Genomic DNA, 21945 nt, shown 5'->3' with positions numbered 1-21945 from the left:
AGTTAACGGGAAACTAGATTGCAAGTTAAATATAGCTTGGAATGACTTGTAGACAAAATACCTATAAATCTAATTATATGGGCTAAAATCCAATTATCTTCACTGGGTGTGACTCAAAATGGAGGTAGTACTACCAATCAATCAGTATATTTTATCTGATTTCATTAAAGATACTGCAGTTCTGAGATTTGTCTACAAATCAGGGGAAAAAATGAAAATGGAGGGGGGAGGGAAGAAAAAGTATCCAAAAATATTTCTATTAAGACTTCAGGCTAGAATAAAGAGAAGAATTGGAAGTCCCCTGTATAAAAATTATTAGAAGATGGCTAGCAACATTGATAACCCAAAATTATATCCTGAATGGCAATTAGATTTTTGAATATAAATCATGCCCCCTTGTGCACAGCTGGGACCTCGTCCATGTAAATAAAAATATCCCTATGCCCTTTATGCTAAGTGTTCTTTCTTTCAAGAAATGCAGGACAGAAATGTTAACTATCTTTGTTCTATTTCCTTTTTAAAAAAAATCTGTTTTAATCTACTTTAGTAAAATTTTATTTTTCTAATAATTATAGGTGTCAGGTGCAGAGCCAACCAAATCCTGTAATACCCACACACTTCCATCTATCCCAGTCACAATCTTTTTCTTCCCTCGTCTGCTTCATTATGACCCTATTTATGACCTAAACATGACCTCTTAGCCTTAATTCTTTGGCTCTCCTAGTTCAGCTTCCTTCAGATATAGGCTTTTAAAGGAAACCTAGTTGATCCTCTAGCAGTGTAACTGAGATGTGGTGAAGCCAGAGTGTTGAGATTCTGTGGATTTACACTGGCATAATCAAGAGGAGAATTTGGTTTCAAATATTATACTTAAAATACCTTAAAACAATGCACTAATCTCTTTATTTTCCTTTAACCCCCACAATTTTAAAACTATAAAAATGTTAATGTACTATACTTGATTATGTTTTATGCTACTCTAATGGATATGGTTACTTCTCTTCCACTTACTGTCAAGTATTTGTTCATGAAGTGCAAAGGGAACCATCTTGAAAATTATCCAGTTTAAAATGTTTCATCAACTGCACTAGAATCAGATTGGCAGCATAAATTAGTAGTCAAGGGATTACTTGATCTTCAAATGAAGGGGAATATGCAAAACCTGACTCAATAATTTCTTCTTGGAAGTGGGGAGCAATGGTCACCTAAAGTAGACACTGAAGCAGTCCAAAGTGTGTACACAACTGAAGCAGAATGGATTTACTCCCAGAGTTAAAAATCAAATCTATCCTCTATCCCCCTATGCTCTATCCCCGAATCCCACTATCAATCTGTCTAAAAAAAATAGCCAGCCACTTTTCCTGTGCATAGTTCAAGAAAAAACAGATTAATACAATCTTTTACATACTTATTAGTCTACATACAAGACAGAGTGGATGTGCTATTTTTTTTTCCATTTTCATCATTTCTACAAGTCCCAACTCTATTCCTCCTTTTTGTGTAGAGAATATTTCTCTCACTGGGAGTTGTAGGTCTGGAAGGGATGTTAAGAGGTCTGTGCTGCACTGAGGCAGGACCAAGTATATCTAGACCATACCTGACAGATGTTTGTTCAACTTTTTCTTAAAAACCTCCAATGACTGGGACTCCACAAACTCCTTTGAAAGCCTATTCCAGTGATTATCTATCATTATTGTTAGAAAGTTTTTCCTAAAATCTAACCTAAATCTCCCTTGCTGATTACTTCTTGTCTTACCTTCCGTGGACATGGAGTACAATTCATCACTGTCTTCTTTATAATAGTCCTTAAAGTATTTGGAAACTTTTACCAGATTCCTTCCCTCCCCCTCCCAGTTGTCTCTTCTCAAGATTAAACATGTTAACATTTTTAACCCTTCCTTATAGATCAGATTTTGTAAACCTTTCATCATTTTTTTGCTCTCCTCTGGACTTCCTCTAATTTGCCAAAATATTTCCTAAGTGGTGCCCAAAACTGGACATACTATTTCAGCTGTGGCCTCACCAGTGCCAAGTGGAGCAGAACAATTCCCTCCAATGTCTTCTATGTGACACCTGTTAATACACTCAAGTATGACATTAGCCTTTTTTCAGTTGAAAGGAAAAGGCTACAAAGAAAGAAAAGTCTCCAAAACCTTTAAAGGGTATCCACTCTACTTAGAGATAAGGGATAGCCCAATGATTACAATGTTAGCCAGAGACCTGGCTTGAATTCCCAGCTCTGTCACAGACTTCCAATATGACCTTTGGCAAGTTCCCCATCTGTACAATGCGGATAATAACACTTCCCTACTTCACAGGGGTGCTTTTGAGGATAAATACATTAAAAAATTTGACTCATTCAGATACTATAGCAATGAGGACCATATAAGTATCATAGACACAGATAAACCCTGTCAAAATCCCACTCTGCCCCCTGGGAAGGGCATTACAGTCACCAATGTTTCAGCCTGCTTTCTGTATTTTTGTTTTTTGTTTTCCTCTCCAGCCTTCTGTTTTATTTCTCAACTGATTATTCTGACTCCTTTTTCTATTCGCCTATTTGCCCTATATTTTGAACCAAGCTCCTTTGACATTGTATCTTTTCCTTCTTCCTGCTATTTTGATACTCTTCCTCTGTCTCAGCTATATTTTGCAGGTGGCAGTATGCCTTTGAGTTATTTTTATGGATATACTACAGCCTGTCTACTGAACATGAGTAGGGGGAATTAGTGTTGTGCTTAATACTTAATTACTAAAGGACTGGAACCCAGATGAATCTGCCATAAATCTGTAACTATGCTAAACTGATGTTTGTAATTAATCCACATGGTGTAATCTGTACACACAGATGAAAATCAATAAAAAGCTAATGACAAAAAAACCCAAACCCTTTCAATGAAGTATAAATCAAAGGGAGAGATCCATTATCTTTCTCTATTTGACTCTCCCACTTTGTGAGGTCTGAAGATTTTTCTGCATATTTACTACACAAAAATCTGTCACCTCAGTAACCAAATAAAATGCTTAAATTAAAAACAAAACAACAACAAAAATCCGAAGGAGAGGCTCAAAACTCTTTCATGGGAGCTCTCTACTGGGACAGTAAAATCAGGGCTTGATTCCACCTTTGAAAGATAGAGGCATGCTAGAGGAAATGCAGCAGGGCTGAGCTTCAGCTTGAGTCCTCAGGAGGAATTCTGGCTATTCAGTAAGAATTCTCCTTGCAGCTCCCAGTGGTGCATGCCAGAGCAAAGGATCTGCCACAGTTGCAGGTATTAGACTTGCCCGTATCTCATCACTTCTTTTCCCATTTCAAGCAGTTCCATGCAGGGCACTAGCAGGGAGTGGAGTCAGCACTCCACAGCCATATACTGGTTTATCCCTTCATGGGGACAAAAGAGAAAAAGATTAGTTCTTGTGCCCTTCCCTTTTTGCATCTATGCAAGGGTCTTCCTTTAATAATCTATCTGGGGGCCTTAGTTTCATCACCACACGTAACTTAATCACTGTTCGCCCAAACTTCACCTACGTAAAGCCCAGTGGAGTTTAAATGGCATATATAGTATTCTTCTCTTCCTATCCTAAGAAGTTGCTATCTACTACAAAGTATGTGTCTCATTCCATTTCTATTGAAATCCTTTATTATTTATTTATTTATCTATTTGCTTCTGACTAAATTGTGTAGAGAGACAAGGTGAATGAGGTCAGAACCTTTTTTTGGTGAGATAGACTAACTTTTGAGCTACACAGAACTCTTCGGGTACCTTTCCCAGACCTGAAGAAGAGCTCTGTGAGGCTCAAGAGCTTGTCTTTCTCACCAACAGAAGTTGGTCCATTAAAATATTACTTCCCCTACCTTGTCTCTCTAATATCCTGGGACCAATATGGCTACAACAACACTGCATATATAAATTGTATAGACTCAATTTTCTGTATCGGGTAGAACTGAGAATGGGAATATTTCCATTTACACATCAGTTTCATGACTTGTTTGTTATTTGTCTTGTCTGTCATACTTAATAGTGATCAGTAACATTTTTTGAATAAAATGTAATCAGATTCTTTTGGAACTGGCTTTTATCAAATAGAAGAAAACGTGAATTACATTTAAAACGCTGTTAAACTTAAGAAATTGCTCTTTTGTATTACTTATCCTGATTGTATGTATATAACATAAGAGACATTATATTTTACTGACCCCATGGATAGTGTATGCTTAGCATTTCTTTTCAGTTTACATACCAGTGTTCTACATAAAACCTGACCACAATTTTGAACACATCTGATCATACTCAATTCCTATGTGAATTTCTGAGATGCACAGGTATATAATGGGCAGATAATTAGGCTTCTCTCTTACTGGACAGTATTTCACATAATTAAATAAAGCTTCTTAACGTGGTATAAAGGCTAAATGAATCTCTTAGGTCATTGCTAGCTTTCATTCAGCAAGGCAACTTTTTCTTGACAGTTACTTAAAATGACAGGTAGTCTCAAGGTATTTGTTTTCCCCCTTCAAATTCTCATGCTGAGCCCTGCATTATTTAGAGGATCATTAGTTTGCAGAGCATGGAGAGGTTTCTTAACCACCCCGCCACCTCCATTTGAAGGTAATTTAATAAACACTAATAGGGATTCAGCACACTTTTTTACAAAATCATTTGGACTAAACTGTGTCTTGTAACAAAAATAAATAAAATAAAATTTGATTTCCTGACACAATCCACCGAAGAGATGAGTTAGAAATACTTTTGTTGTGAAATAATTGCTACTATTTAATATATGTCTGTTGTATGTCTGTTGTTCTCAGTCCTCACACACAAGAATAGCATAAGATCGAAATAGTCCAGCAATAAGGAAATGAGTTGCTGTGTAATGTAGAATTATTTTTAAAGTTTTACCTTTAGGAAGGAAGTGGTTGTGAGCAGATAAGCAATTGAATTCATGTCAGCTAGTAAGAGTAGAAAAGATCTTCAGAAGAATGCGTACTACATGCTGAAAGATGTAGAAGAAAGAATACAATATTCTCCCTCAAAGCCAATGTGTAATATTTTTAAATGATTTGACCAGGACCTGTTGTTTTACATTGCAATCTGTATTCATAGTCATACAAGTAACAGGTCTATTATGAAAGGGCAAATACATTATTTTATTCTTAACTGTAAAATCTACCCAAATGCTGAGCATTCCTTAAAACTAGAATTTAACGCCTCTCTAATTTATTTGTTATAGCATATTACCATAGGTTAAAATTACAATATAGTTATCTTACTTCTTTGTTGTTTTAACTACCTCCCCATCTATACAGCTATCTTGCATAAAAAGTGCTTTTAAAATATTTTTAAAATTTAGCTTTCTACCATCAATTTACATGCTGGTAGAAACTGTATAAACCACGTAAGATACACAGAGGGCCTAATTCTACAAAGTGCTGAGCATCTCCAAGCAGGAGCTGAGGATTCCAAGATTTGGCCTTTAATCTCTAAATGGAAGTGCTGGCTTTGTTAGCATACATTATGTCTATTGGCTCTATCTATAAAGCATCACTGAGGGAAACTGTGAGAGAAGTTGCTTTCATATGCAAAGAGCTCCAGTGTAGCTGGCAGAACAAACAGGGTATGGGATTTTTTTGCATGTGCACACATGCCCGTGCCAAGAATGTGTTTTCCCATCCAACGTGCAGGGCTAGCAAAGAAAACTTTAGTATGAAGAAATTACATGAACAGGAAGCCTGGCCTGTATTTGGGACAAGTTACAATGCCTGCTGGTGTCACACTATTCCTTTCAATTTGCTAAAGTCCCATTATTTTTTATGTGATGATCAATGAAATGATGTTGACTTTTGAGCCCTGATTGAGACTTTTCTTAAGTCTTCTTCAGTAAGGATGACATTCTAATTGCACCAATGAATTGTTTCAGCCCAGGGTTTAAGCAGAGACACATTTTACTGAATAATCTAAATGTATGTAATTTGACATAGTGACAGATTAATACTTAAGCGATAGACCAGCAGAACAATTAGATAGCTTAAATGTGTCCTACATCTTAATGTCTATATGACTTCAGGAAGTCATGTTAAGTCCTACTTTTCAGAAAGATTTGTCACCACTTTACTGATAGAAATAAATCAGACTATCAAAGGATTTAACTGGTTTGCAAGTAGACTTAACACTTACACTTAATTCTAGAAAATTAAAATCTAGGGAATTACTTTAAATTCTAGATGCAATATTAAACTGAATGTATTTAGTCCATACTTATCACTGATGTTAGTACTGTTTAGTTTTTAATTCATTTTACATTTTTGTAAAGAGGAATGAAATACCAAAGTCTCAACTACAGTTGAAATATTGAAATTAATAGAAAACATTTAAAAATACATGATATGGCTCTTTCATAGTACTAAACCAGCATTCTAAATTACTGTTGTTTATGTAGAATTAGGTTCCAGGTATGCACAATACTGTATACAAGTCTTATTAGTTTGTTGCCTGGCCACAGATGTTCAGTTTGTTCTCCATTGTGCAGAAAGGGCCCTTTGTACCCATTAGTTAAACAACAAACTACTGTACTAATATAAATAATATTTAAATTATTCTTGCAGTATTACACAGTTCCCTGGGAAATCATGGATGCAATAGTAAGGACTAGTAAGAACATGAATTTAGTAAACACACATTTTCTGTATTCATCCCATAATTAGATGAATAGCTGCACAAGATGTTAGCATAACATGCTAGGAGGCAATTGTATCTGATTTTTTCTAAAAAAAAAGCTAAAGCCAGGATTTTATTACTTTGGTAATGGTTCTTTGGTCACCTGCCCAAAGGCAGGTAGATGGCTTCTTAGTTTAATTAATCAGCTAGACTAGACTAAGAAGGAAATACTTCTAAATCTATTGTCAAGTAGATGAATGAAGACTCTACGTACTCCCTGTAATACAAAGAAAACTGTGCTAAGATGCAGGATAAAGAAAACTAGAACAAATGCATATAAAAAGTATATATATATATATTAAGGATTCTTCACTCCTTTACATCAGTTGTACACCCATGTAACTTCACGGGCTTCAATGGCATTACTCCTGATTTGAGGTAAGTGAGAACAAAATCTGACTCTTGGTTGATAAATAAGGCTGTTAAGTGGAGTGGAGTAGTTGGAACGCAGCTAGAGGGTACCATACATTATTAAATGACCATGCCGGCCCTGAGCACACCATGCTTAACAATACTGGCCTTTTGTTTCTGTTTGTTTATTTATTTATTTGATTAACTCGTATCTTAAATGTTTGATACAAGGGGTTTTAAAACTGTATGTGTACTGAACTCTTTAATGCAATAATTGGTGGGACAGAATTTTAACTAAATGTCATTCTAAAATGCCCTTTTTAGATTATTTTGCTGATCACTTATTTCATAATCAGTAAAGTAGCTAAATCTTTCTATTTACTTGAAAAAAAGAGGCTTTACTAATTTGCAATAAGCATACACAGTCTGCCAAATTCTGAGTTCCTTACTCTGTTTTTTATTCAGATTAGTTCTCATTGGCTGTTTTCTGAAAGTGGTATTATTCCAGGCCCAAATCATCATTTGCCCATAAAAGGACTCTTTTGTGCGCTCATGCCCCATGAAAAGGGAGAGGCAATCAGCCTTGCAGAAACTCTTGGAAGGTGCATCATGGGGCCAAGGTCTGTGCTGGGGTGGGAAGTAGAGATTGCATGGGCTAAAAAAGGCAGGGATGGGAGGACAACATTGTCAGCAAACAGCACTGTTGAAATGCCCCAGAAAAGATGGCCAACTGTAGTCTTATTATTCTTTTCTGCAGAGAGAGCACATATCCCCCCAAAGGTCTTGGGTGCAGCCATGAATAAGGGGAGATTTCCTTCCCAGAGTCTTTGTCCTCTGCTTCCTTCCCACAGATACGACTGCAAACATCAGGTCCATAAAACATAGGCATTGCCATGTTGCAGTTAAAGATTGGTTTATGTTCAGAAGCATAACTCATATAAACATATAGAGTGAGATTTTTTCAAAAACACTTAGGGGAACTGGGTGCAGAATATCCATTAACTTTCAGTGGGAGATGGGTGCCTAACTCCCTCAGAGGATTTTGAAAATCCCATGCTTCATCCTTTTTTCAATCAAGCTAAACTCTGGAACTTAGTGATACCTTGTGGCAATGAGTTTCCCAGGTTAATTATGCAGTGGGTAAGAAATATTTTTTCATCACTTAAATGTGTTGCTTTTGATTATATGTTCCCTTCATCTTGTATTACAAGAATGGAAATAATTTGCTATCCGATATTTTACATTCTTCTCTCGTCCTCCCACCCTAAACTACACAGTCTTAATCATTTCGATCTTTCTTCATATGTAAGTCTTTCCATGATGTAAATCAATTCATTATTTTATTTATTAAACACTTAAAAGGACTGTGGGATTTGGCACAATATGTATGAAATGATTTTAGTCCAAAAGCAATTAATGCATTTTATTACTGTAGAGCACTTTGCAAGTCTTAAACAGTAGATTTGTGTTTGAGTTTATTCAGCAAGACTGCTTTAGAGATGGTATGCAGTAGCTCTACAGTACACGATAATGCCACATTCAGAATGACAGCGGTCCAAGCCTTGGGGCAGTAAATGCTTCTTGAGATATGTTCAATTGCTGTTTAACTGTGTTTAGCCTAAGGTGCAGAGAAAGAAGTCGCTGATGCTTTCAAAAGTGTTTAAGTATTTTAATAGTGTCTTGGCATGTCAGAAAATGCCACAGTACTGACGGGAGTGCAGCTCACTGGATTGCTGCAATTAGGAGGCAAGGATTTCCAAAGCAGTAATACTGTAGCTACTATATATTTGCTCAGTTTTCTTAAGTGGATTAGTATAGCATGCACTATCTCAGCTACATTCTGCATTGTCGTTTCTCTGATCATATACAGTAGTTCATTCTTGTTTCACTTTCAGGGCTACAATCACACAGTTTATAAATCAGACTTCCATTTAATATGTAAACTAGGAACATGGGCTCTTGTTTGATTACACAAGCTTGGTATTCTTTCATTTCTGATTATTATTATGCATCTCAGTTTGCAATATATTTATGCAAGGAGGGTAAGGAAAGAGGAAAGTGTAAGGAGAGGAAAGGGAATGGAGATAGACAAAAAATACATTTTGAGCCAATCTCAAATTGACTATGCTGTCAGTGAGAGAGCAAGAAAGAAATTGGCTACTCTTTTTATGGCTTCCTGGAAACACTGCAAGGACATAATTTACAGGACCTTGACAGCTGGAACTACAGAGTGGTGTAATGGAGTGTGTTCAGGCAGGGAGGCTTCATAATCTGCATTCTCATCTTCTGGTATTCCCTTACATGGCAATGGCTACTACTCATAACTGCACATGTAGATGATTCCTGCTTTAGATATTATGGACTGAGTGGTGTTATTTAGGTAAGCCGTGTGTTGGGACTGGCGCAGAGCCACACCTCTCTTGGGAGAGCTCTGGGGAAAGAATTGAGTGCCTCAAGAAGCACAGTCTTTCTCCCAGCATCCCAAATGCACATACTTTTTGTGTACCATACCTTTTGTGCAGATGTGGGGGTAAGAAGGTAATGACCTCCATGAATTTTGGGGGTGATTTATACCTCTGGGGGCATGGCAGTGGAACTATGCATGTGAACACTTGAGCAGAGGGACTGTGACCATCCCAGCCTGTTTGTGTGGTGTGTAAGAGAAGGGGGAAGGGCTCCAAACACATGCATGAGCAGAGAACAATCTGGTCTTTATCTGTTGACAGCACTGGACTATGACTCAGAAGACCTAGGTACTATTCCTAGCTCTGTTGCTGACCTTGGGCAAATCATTGTGCCTTTCTCTATACCTCTGTTTCCCCATATATAAAATGGGGATAATGAGATTGACATCCTTTGTAAAGGGCTTTGAGATCTACTGATGAAAAGAGTTAGAAGAGCCAGGAATTATTAATATGGTGCTATCTGCGAACACAAAGCTACATGGGAAGTGATTGTGTGGAAATGGTATGTCAATAGGGATGACCATAATCAGAGTAATGGTACTTGTGCATATCTGTGTGTGTAAAAGGAAGGTGTTGGATTACAATGTGAGCTAGTTGACGGTAGTGTGCAGGGTTTATGCCATTTTCTCTCTCCTTGCCGGAGTTTACTGTTCCATGTGTGTTAACCTCCTGGAAAAAAACCAAACAAAACAGCATCATTTGTTTTTTTGTTTTTATCTTAATGTGAATCTCACTTGCTCTCTGGAGTGTTAGGTGCCTTGGTTTCGTGTTAACAAGCACTCCTTGTATCCCTAAAGCAACAGCCATCCACAATCACATAAACATGCACATGCGTATAAATAACCTCCCTTATTTGCATACTCCTGTACAAAGAAATCATAAAAAACACAAGACAAACATTTCAAAAATTAACTCATAAATTCAACACAATTTAAAAAATGTAATCAATAATTTCATACATAATTATTGTGAGTGTTGTTTTAGGGAGCACATCAGAGCCCTCTACCTAATTTAGATTCTATAAATCAGTGTGCCCCTAACTTTTCAAAGTTGACCCTGCCAATGAAAATAAAATTAATTATGGCCCCCTGTAATGGCACCATATGTTGCTATATATCATTTTGTGCATCGTATGTGGCATCTCCCTCCCACAATGGCTCCATGCACCGCTCCCCCCAGCCACACACAGGGAAACTGATGAAGCTCTCCACACTATGATTTTTTTCTTCTTCTCTTTTATGTTTTTATGAGTAGTAAAATAGTTTACATTGACATTTAATATATTATCATTAGCTACTGAGTTAGCACTTGCTGAAATGAAGGGGGCGGTTCACAGCTCAAAGCTATTGTTTCAGACTCTCTGCAAACTCAGGCAGACCTTGTACATCAGCTGCACTGGCTTCCTGTTTTTAAGGTTTTCTTTGCAACCATAACATCTAGAGACCTTCCCCTCTCACAACTATCCTCTATCCCCCAAAAATGAGACTGCAGAGCAATTGAGAGGCCTGTTTGTGCTAGTCCTATACACACACAATGCCTCAAATGCCACACCTGACATTTTGGGAAACATTCCTGTGAAAGTATCAACAGCATGTCGTAAAAAAGATGGTATTTTAAAAATGCAAAATGTAGTAAGACAGTGGGGAAAATGCAAATTATAGGAAGGATACATCTTCTGAATTACCTGTCCATAGTGTTGTGGACCAAGATGATCCTAAGAGGCTGGGGAAGATAACATGAATTTTTATACTTTCTGTTACAGGCAAGGAGATAAGAGACAAAGGACAGTCAAGAGTGGGCTAAACACTGAGTCACATGACTATATATGTCCTGCATTATGCCTCATCTTTCTCACTTTTTGTGATGTATTGAAGTTTTAGCTGTATCAGCAAATGCATGAGCTGGATAGTTTCCTTTTTCATTGCAGTTGTTTCTGGTTGGAAAATAATGAGTAACATACTGTAGTTTAGTCGTGGAACTAATGCTTCATGTGTTGTTACAAGTGGAATACTTGACATTTCTGGTCTTTTGTATGCCCAGATACTCACCAGAGGAAACAATTAGTCTGTAAGCAGGTAATAGAATGATAAACAGCCAATATGGATTTGCCAAGAACAAAGCATGGATTTAGGCACCTGATGTTAAGACAAGTGATATGCAAATTGATAGTAGATTATCTGCAGTGCATGGGAGGATATGTAATCGAGATGCTCAGAGTTTTTAAACATAATATGGAATGGGGATATTAGCTTCTCTAATATCTGTTTTTTTGTGTTAAATTAAAATTAAATTTTGACCAGTATGTGCACAAAATAAAAACTTAAAAAAACAAAAACAAAAAAACCTATACAAGGAGAAATATTGTCCTGTAAGGATAATTATCTCACTAACTAGCACAGTAATACACATTTTTAGTTTATCATTGGCATTTTAAAGCAATTGTTTGTCTGAATCAAAGGATATATCTATAGTGTGAAAAAAGACCTGCAGCAGCAAGTCTCAGGGCCTAGCCCAGCTAACTTGGGCTCACTCTATGGAGTTAAAATAGCTGTGTAGATGTTCAGGCTTGGGTTGGAGACCCCGTGAGAGGAAAGGATCTCTAAGCCTGGGCTGAAGCCTAAGCCCAAATGTCTACACTGCTCGTTTTAGCCCCATAGTACAAGCCTGACCCTGGTTCTGAGAGTCACTGCCAGAGATTCCCTCCTCCCACCAGTGTTAGACATACCTGTAAAGTTTTAAGATATGGACTATGATAAAAATATGTTGTAGTCTTTCTTGATTTACCTGTCAACTGTGGTGACAAACACCGCAACATGTCTTTTCCAATTAGGCTTCTCAGCTAGTAGTGTGGTCTCCACTGAAGTGTTTACATTTTAAAATGATGAGTTCTTTATTTAATAATTATGTCTCGTGGATGCAGATGCGTTTGGATGTGGATTATGCTGCAGACAAAAAGCAACTTCTTTTTATATGTAAAAGGTAGAAATTAGTCTCATCTGGAAGATAGTGGCTCTTGATTATGAAGAGATATAAATGTAAGATCACTGCATTTCAATCTGGACCCAAAATCAATTAGGAATAGGACTAATTACTTGGTAGTTGAAATAATTTTATGTGGTGGGTTATATGTAATATAAGATTAATGCACTTTGTAATGAAGAAAAATATTCCTGAAATGCAATATAATGTTGAACATCTTTTGATGTGCCATATTACAGCAGTTAAATAAACCAGGCTCAAAGTCAACAAAGCATTTACATAATTTTAAGCACATAAGTAATCCTATCCCTGTTTAGCAAGGGTGGGATTTTGAAAAGCACTCAGCATTGTCCTAGCTCTGCTCCCATTGAAGCCTGTGGTGCATTTGAAAATCCTACCCAAAAGTATTCAAGCACATGCTTAACTTTAAGCATAAGTGTAGTTCCATCCAATGGGAGTATTTGTCTTCTTAAAGTTTAAGCACATGCTTGAATGCCTTTCTGGTTCATCACCTAAACAAATATGAGGAGGCAACTGGAGGACAACCACAGAAAACTTATGCGATCAATTCTACTCAAAAGGAGAACTAGCCAATTACTGTATCATGATATCCCACTATAACTTTCTGGATTTAGTAGCAAGTGTCATGATTTCAGGATGAAGAAATTGAAAAGAAACTTTGCATTTATCTGAAAGGGAGGGAGGGTTGCACTGCAGTGCCAAACAAAATGGTAAATCCTCCATGTGCATGATCCAATGCCCACTGATGTTGACAGACTCTTTGTGACTTTAGTGGACATTGAATCAGGCCTTGTCCGGTGCATTAAAAAAAAACCCCAAAACCTAAAATATGCCAGGACAAAAATAGTTTGTTTCAAAATCACTGAAACTATGCTTTTACTTATTCATAGTTCCATGTTAAATGTAAACAAATCAAATACTGGCATTCAGTAGATATTTAAAACAATTTTAATAATAATAATAAACATGACTATTTTCGATGGTCATTGTTTGAAAATTCATTATAAAATCAATCAGAGACTTTATTAGGAGGAGAAAAGGTAGAGAGGAATGAGTTTGCCTTGTTCTAAATGAAATTAAGAGGATTTGTCTGCTTAAAAATCAGACAGTAGTATATGTGCCTCAGTAATAAATTATTATCCCTGCTTCTCACCTTAAGGGAGCGTGAGAGTAATTCTATGCTAACAATGATGAACAGCACAATTTTCCTGTTATAGTCTCTGCATTCTGTGTACAACTCCCAGGCCACAGTGGTTTAAGAACTGATAGGCTGACAAATGTCAATATTTCTGTTATCCATCACTGAAGAAGAGAACTGTGGGAGTCATAGCTGAGCCTAAATTTAAAAGCCTTTGAAAAACAAAACTTAAAAAATAAAATAAATAACACTAACTCATTGTCAAGTAGACATGAATAACCATCTAGGATCCAATCCTCTCCTTATTGAAGTCAATGGGATATTGAAATGTTATACAACATAGTTTTAATTAGGGAATGCTCTAGAGTGTAAAATATTCATTAAATGAATTTACAGTGTGCCCTATGAAAATCTTGACACTTAGGGACTTAAGTGTTGCAATGCCTATCTTTTAGGCACCTAGAAAATCACAGGGAGTCACAAAGTTTAAGTTAAGTGTTGATGCTTCCTATACAATGAATGGGGAAGATACGTACCTATGAATGGGATTCACAAAAGCCAGCATGCTAGGCAGCTCCCTCTGTAAGCTAGCCAATGGGAGATGCTGAGGAGAAGGGTGTGTTCTAAGCCCCAACCCACTCAAGAGTTCAGTGCCGAAGTCTGGCCTGGAGGGAGATGTCTATTGCCGTTTCAGATTCTCAGTGGTGGTGATGGATGTAAACCACCATCACCCTTTATAATCTTTAGCTTAGTGGTTAGAATACTCACTTGGGATGTGGGGACCACAGGTTCAAATTCCCTCTTTGGCTGAATAGGAGAGAGAATTTGAACAGGGGTTTTCCCATCTCTCAAATGAGTGCTCTAACCACTGAGTTATGGGATATTCTGATGTGGAGCTTTGAATCTCTCCTGTTGAAGCTGTTCCACAGTGTATAAATACTTAGTGATGGAGGCAGAAAGAACAAGAGAGAGCACATGCATGAGTGACTCTAATGTAGTGATTACAGCACTCACCCAGGATCCAGTCCCCTTGCTCCAAGGAATCTGTAATTATTTATACACAGTGGAACAGCTTCAATAGGAGAGACTGAGAGACGTACATCACAATACCCTTTAGCTAGATTTGGAAAGATTAGATTTTTTATCAGTAAATCCAGGTAAACATCAATTTCATCATACACATACAAATGAATGAAAATATCTTTCTATCAATAACTGATATTTGCAAATAGGCAAAGTAAGAAAAAATGCTGCTTCAGAACTTACTAGAGTTTGATTTAAGGATATTTACTTTGTATATTTAACATATTTATGTTGACAATTTGTGTGCTCATGGTTATAAAGCTTTAACTTTTTGAATGTCAATATCTACTGTCTTTAAATAATTTTTACCCTCCCCTATTGACTGACCACCACATAATTTCCTGAAACTGAACATTTAAATTGATAAAAATCTAAAAAGAAAAGATGTAAAATAAAAATCAGTATTATCCATCTAAAAGTCAAAATCACATTCTTTTCAGCTCTCTTATCAGGTAGGAGGGGGATGTGAATTAGGGATCGCCCACATTCCAGGTGATTATCCAAACCACTGGGCTAACCGTTATTGGGGAGGTTTCTCCTCTTGGGCTATTTTGGGTGGAGTTAGGTGGTCTCTGAGTGCATCTACTAGATCACGCCCCACAGGCAAGTAAGGTGGACGAACAAAACTCTTACCCTAGTTTGTGAATCACACTGGGGTTTGGGGGGGAGATTGGTGTCCAGAAGCTTAAAGTGAGGCAGCGGTGTGCAAGTTCAAAGGCAGGAATATAAGCACGTGGGGAACTTTTACTGCAGAAACATAGGTACCATGTGGGTTTAGGCACCTACAGGTTTCAGTGGCAGTTGAGTCGAGGCTTTGTGAATGCCTATAGTCCCTAAATCCCTTTGTGAAGCTAGCCCTTAGTGCTCTATGATAGTTAATTGTAAAAAGGTACAGTCTCTTCACTACTACTCATAGGGAATGCCACAAGTAGTCTTCTTCAGATAAATGTCCTGGTGGGATGAACATGAAGGGTGGGATTTCCAAAAGCACTGAGTATTGGCATAACTCTGCCACCATTGAAGTCCCAGATTGAATGGGATTTTTTCCATTGATTTAAATGAGTGCAGATTTAAGGAAATACTAAGCACCTATGAAAATCCCACCTCAAGATTCTACCCACTGCAAATATTTTCATACAACTGGAGACAAAAAATGGTTAATTATGACACAAATTAAGGTTATTTTATGTAGAATTCTTTTTCATTCAATAAATTGCAAAGAAGTAAATACTTCCCATTGGGATTTGATAATAGTCAAAAAGATCATAGGGTAAACAAATGTTAAGAAGGTAAAATCAAATAAAATGTATGATTTTGGGTAATAAAACACAAGTAATTTGAAACTGTTAAATTGTATAATAATATTAAGATTAAAAACTGAGTATGTCATATCTATTAAGGTAGGGACAGATTTTGCCTTTCTTACTCATGCTAAGTAGTACCTTACTTGAATTAGACTACTATTGTAACTGGGATTGCTTGCAGAGTAAAGCTCTATTCGATGTAAATCAGGGTATCAGAATTTGGCCCAATTTTTAAAAAAGTGTGTGTGTGTGTATATAAAACATACTTTTCTAATTCAATTGTAATGTAAATCATTTAACAATAACACCTGCATTTAAGAGGGCTCAGTACTTCAGCCTTTCTCAGTTGAAAGCTCAGCTGATTTCAGTGAGAGGCCTAGGCGCATAATAGCTGAAAGATTTTTGCTTCAGAGGTCCGGCACTATTGCATTCCACACAGCACATCGTAGTCACCCAACATTTTCCATTCGGCCAACACTTCAGCAGTCAGGTTCCTACATACGCACATGCACACGTGTGCACAAACACACCCACAAACACCAGCTTTTGACTGCACATATTAGATTGTACAAGGGAGGGGGTTGTGTTCTGATAAATTATTGCTTATAATATTGGCTTTTTTCATGTCTATGTATTTACAGATTAGGCCCTGATCCTCAAGAGTGTTTATTTAGGTGCCAAAATGCCTTTTGAGGATCTGGGCCTTAGGCCTCAACCCTGAGAAGATTTATGCACATGCTTAACTTTATATCCACATGCACACACACACAGTCCTTGCGATGACAGCAGGATTACTCACGCACAGCATGTGCATAAGTGTTCGGTGGATCAGGGCCTTAGATTCTATTAATAAGACACTGAAATGTGTTTCACAAAGAATCCAAAGAAAGGTTTTGTGTTTTTAATCATTTAAAGAAAATGGGCAGCACAAAATGTGTCATCTGGCTGATTATGTCGGTGTGGTACCCAGTCAGTTTAAGATTCACTAGCTCATTGTTACCAAATGTCAAAAAATTATGCCTAAAATAATATGATATGTCAAAGAGTGCCTTTATGCCTCACACTTTTCAGTAATTTGTGCTTCCAATGTCTGGTAAAAATGCACACCTTGTTGCATATGATATATGTATTATTAAAGTTAATATGTGCTTCTATGGTTTTTATCTTTAAAGATTTTGCAAATGCAAAACCTTTTAAAACAGTACAACTTTGTTTTTAAAGTTTGTCAATCACATTGAGGAAGGGAAGACATTTTCAGTAAATTTTTTTAAAAAAGGAAATTCTCCTCTGTTTTCAGATTCGAGGCCTCTACCAGATGTAGCCCTGACAGGGAAGTGTACCCGAGAGTGTGATGAATATGGTCACTCGGACTCCTGCTGGATGCCAGTTCGCACTTCACCTGAAAGGAAGCAGAAGAGCCAGCCAAAACTCTCCACCTTCATGCCTGTTGATGAACGAGGCAGTCAGGAAAAACTGGCCAATGGAGAAGCCTCCCTCATGGGTGATCGCAACAGAAATCTCCTAAACAAAAAGTTGACCTCATCCTATGAGACCTTCAGTGCAGCTAGTTTCAGCAAAAATGAGGAAGCCAACCCAGAGGATATTCCCCTTACACAGACAGGGGAATACAAGCCATCTCCTGTCAATACTCTAACTAGAAGAGAAGTTTACCTGTAGGTTATAAAGAAGCAACAATAAGGTTCATTCATGTATAAGAAGGAAAAGGGGCAAAAGATCTTAAAATCAAAACAATTTAACATGAAAAAGGGGGGAAAAAGGGGGCCACCAAAGAGACAAAAGCTTTGCCTGCCACTTCTGCCTCCATATCAGGCATTTAATTATAGTGTTGCCTGACTATAATGTACAATATAGAAACCATTGTTGTTACTTGCATGTCTAATCCCCCTCACTGATTTTTTTTATTTTCTTAAATTTATGGTTGCAAATTCCTTTCATGGTAACAAGCCTGATTAAAAGAACACAGCACACTGTTGTTACTCCTCTGCTGAAGCATGATTTAAATCACTCTGATTTTGTTTGATTGTCATCTGGCTTGTTAAGGATAACAGGTCAGGGAAAATATATTACAAGCATATCATCTGAATATTGCTGATCCCCATCAGGGATGATCCTTCAGAAACCGAACAAATATAGAGGTAAAAATAAAGAGAGAACCATTAACAGGCACTTTGTGAAGATCACAGCTTTAATATTCTCACCTGAGGCTTGAAGCAACAGAATTATATTCAGCCGGAAACTGCAGTCCAAAATATGGTATATTTCCCTATGAATCATGAACTCTGGATTCTGGTTTATCCATAGAATGAACTTTCTATAGGCTTACTTCAGCATAACAAAATTGTCATATGTACTGTAGCATACTAATGATAAACTGTTAAATTCATGTTATTTTGGACAAGACGTACATCTAGTTGGGATGATCATAGTAACTAAAAAGGCCAAAGATTGCATTATGGATCAGGGGGAATAGCTAAGTATTTGGTCTTGGGTTAGAAATCTAGTGTACCCACAAACATATGCATGCACACATAAATACACATTCAATTACATTTTGCACAGCAGCACAGTCCACAAGCCCAGATGACATACTACTTCAAATACATTTTAGTAGAATGCCCAAAGGAACTGCTAAGATGTGTTTGCTGGTAATGTTATAACGGATTTTGTATGATATGAAACTGCCAATTCCAGGGAATATTTTCAAAAAGGTTACATTTTAAAAAAAGGGATGTGACCCAGATCACTTTTTCGGGAAGGTGGGTGGGGAAAGAGTGGTGTGATGCAATGACAAGTGTATATTGCAATTCAAGTAAAAATTCTTCTTTTCAGAGTGCTAGGTATGCTTGCTAAATCTTTTGTCATCAGTATTGCAGATTACCAATTGTGCTTGTCAAAGGTACGATGCAGGTTTTCTTGAAACACGAGTGAATTAAAACTGAGTCCTGTGCAATATGAAACAATGTCAAGACTCAATACACTTAAGCAAGGTGACGGATGATCTGCTTGACTTGAGCACTGATGATATGATACTTGCACGGTAGATTGAGAGAAGTCACAAGAAATCCAGACTAATCATAGTAGCAAAGAGCTCCGGCCAGTGACCATTCTCAGTGTGCACTTCTTAAAGTGAATAAGAAACAAAACAGGTTTTTGTGCAATAAAAAGCAACAGCATGTGCAGAACTTGAGCTAGTTGCTTCGTAGTTGATGATGTAGTAATAACTGAAAACTGAACTCAGACATTCAGATGAAAATGACAATCAGTCAATACGGTGGCGACAGCTTGAGAAGGATGCAAACATTCAAATCCCTGGTTGTTTAACCTGGCGTTTAGGCATGGCTAGATGGCTCTCTAGTAGACTGTAGTCACAATGTAGCTTTGGGTAGTTTCTTGCTTTTGAAGAATTACATAGAACATAACATTAAACAGGTTGATAAATCAGTACAACTCATTGCAACATTTTACTTTTCAAATTCTCTTCTCTATATTGAGGGGTGCCTTTTTTGGCCATTACATTCCCCTCTTAAGTTTTAGTTTTCATTTTGATGCTAGTTTGTGTGTAGGAGTTAATAATGAATGGGCACATGTTATGAAGAAAAAACATTACGACAAAGATTAATAATTGAACTTTTTTACATTTAATTATTTAAATTATGGAGAGATGCAAATTAGTACCTTATTATGAGACTGTAAAGAGCAGTTACTGCATTGTATAACCTGTAAGTACCTGTTAAAAAAAATTCTAAAAATGCTTATGTGATGTATACACCATTTTATTGCACGCTTCAACAGAATACAGAATTGCATAACAGATGTTCAACAAAACATTTTTTTCTTTAATAGGAACTTTTTATTTAATACTACACTTGAAAACCACTGGATAGCTTATTTCAATATATATTTAAACCCTTTTTCTACAAAGCTAATAATACAGGTCATACAAGACCTTCAGAATAAACGGATCAGCAGCCACTTACCAGTTTTTGCACAATATAAGACGGTTATGCCATTGTTATTTACTTGTGAGCATCTCCTTAGAACTAAGATGGGTGTGAAAAGAATAAAAAAAAATGTACTTTAAATATTCACAGTAAATCTAGTAGAACTACCCATCATAACATGTTGATTACTATTATTACCTGGCATGACACAGAAATAGATTTTGTTTGTTTATTTTGAAATAATTTAAATCTGGTGCCACTCCTCATATAGAGTGCTTTTGTAAAAATATACACACACAATAAAATGAAGTAAGAAAAAAATTGGAGTGAATGCAAAATATGCAACTGTGCCTTTTATAACTGTTGTAATAGTAGAATGGTGGTTGGGTTTGGGCACTGAGGGGGTAATGGGCTATTCCCAACTTTTTTGAACCTGTATATTGATCCCTGTTTATTTTCTGATACATTATAAATAATATAATTTTAAAAATACCTTCTTCCAAACTCAGATAATGGACCAGTCTTAAGTATCTTTGATTACTAAAACCAGATTGTTGTAGTTTAGGGTATGTGCTGCTTTTTTGTTTTCCTTCCAACCTACTGCCTGGAAGAATACAGTATAGATTACTGTAGATAAATAGATAAATACATACAGTTATTTAGCAAGATATCATAAATTCTTTTTGCCAGAAAAATTGATAATTTAGTGTCTTTTAATTGCTTTTAGCTGCCATTCCATTTTGGTTGTACAGTATAAAAGTCATTCTATTTTCCTTCCATGGGAAACTCAAATGAACTTTGCATGTATTTTACATTAGGACACATTTATAGATTGATGCATAACTATGTATGTATTGGAGAAGTCTGTAGCAGTCTAACCATCTAATGCTCATTCTGAACCTCCAGATCTACTATATAATTCAATATGGTTTCTGACTGGCCTGCTGCCTGAGTTTCAGAAAAAAAACAAGCTAGACATTATTTTTATGTGAGGAAGAACTACAATGGGATCAAATATGCTTGGCTGAAAGGCTACCCTAGGAAGTTGTCAAGTAGGAAGTATATAGAGTAAGGCCAAATGAATCTGCCATAAATACAGCTGTCACAAAAAGACTTATAAGGAACTTGAACTACAAAACAGTTTCTTACATTATATCAGTTATAAATAGACAGCGTTTCCTTAAGAAATGAAAGAAAGCGGTGGACAACAATAGAAATGAATGTATTCCAACAATGAAATGGAGTTGCAGCCTGAAGAGCATAACACCTGGAAGAAGGCATCATTTTCCAGCTACCCGGGGTACACTTTCAGACAACTGTTTCCTAAACTTTAAAGCACTTGCATTCAGTGTGGTACGATCTGTTTGTAATATTAATCATTGACTATTGTTCTGCAACTTGGATGTTGATAGTAAAGCAGAGAACAATTTAGCATTGTTTATTATGAGTCACTATGCACGCACCTATGCTAAACATGGCAAAATGTATTAAACGCTAGTCCACCTCTATTTATGAAATATTTTACATAATTTAATTTGCTTTTGTACAGTTTTATGTAAATAAATTGCTTGTCATTTTTGTCTCTGCAAATTAAAATATAACATGTTCAAATGGTTGCCTATTTGCCAGTGTACTTTCTCTGACAGGCTATTTCACTTTGGTAGGAAAGAGGCTGAACAAATTCACAGGTTAGTTTGAGCAGAACATTCAGACCTATTTCATGCATGATTTAAAAAAAAGTTCTGCTCTGGTAACTAGCCACTTCAGCTGGCAATGTAATTGTGGCACTACTTTTCTCTGTAGTGAAGTACATTACGGCTTAGTTACATTCCTCACTACAAGTTCTGACTACTTCTTGGCCTGTTTTAACTGGAGAAATAAATACTTGTAATAGCAGCACTTGTTTCCCATTAATGTTGAAAGTGA

At 36.7% G+C, this 21945-nt stretch overlaps 1 protein-coding gene across 1 annotated transcript in view; it reads left to right on the top strand.

Annotated features, from left to right (window-relative positions):
* PCDH7 (protocadherin 7) overlaps positions 1-21635 on the top strand; it is a 354987-nt gene extending 333352 nt beyond the window's left edge. The window contains exon 3 of the mRNA XM_067562546.1: positions 17355-21635. Within this exon, the coding sequence (XP_067418647.1) occupies positions 17355-17734 (380 nt within the window). The 3' untranslated portion in view covers positions 17735-21635. The remainder of the gene's footprint in view (positions 1-17354) is intronic.
* Positions 21636-21945: the final 310 nt, after the last annotated feature.

The sequence above is a fragment of the Emydura macquarii genome, unplaced genomic scaffold (assembly GCF_026122565.2).
Source record: "Emydura macquarii macquarii isolate MOO-44397 ecotype Brisbane River unplaced genomic scaffold, CSIRO-AGI_Emac_v2 contig_2448, whole genome shotgun sequence".
Lineage (NCBI taxonomy): Eukaryota > Metazoa > Chordata > Testudines > Chelidae > Emydura > Emydura macquarii.
This window is presented reverse-complemented; position numbering and strand designations above follow the sequence as displayed.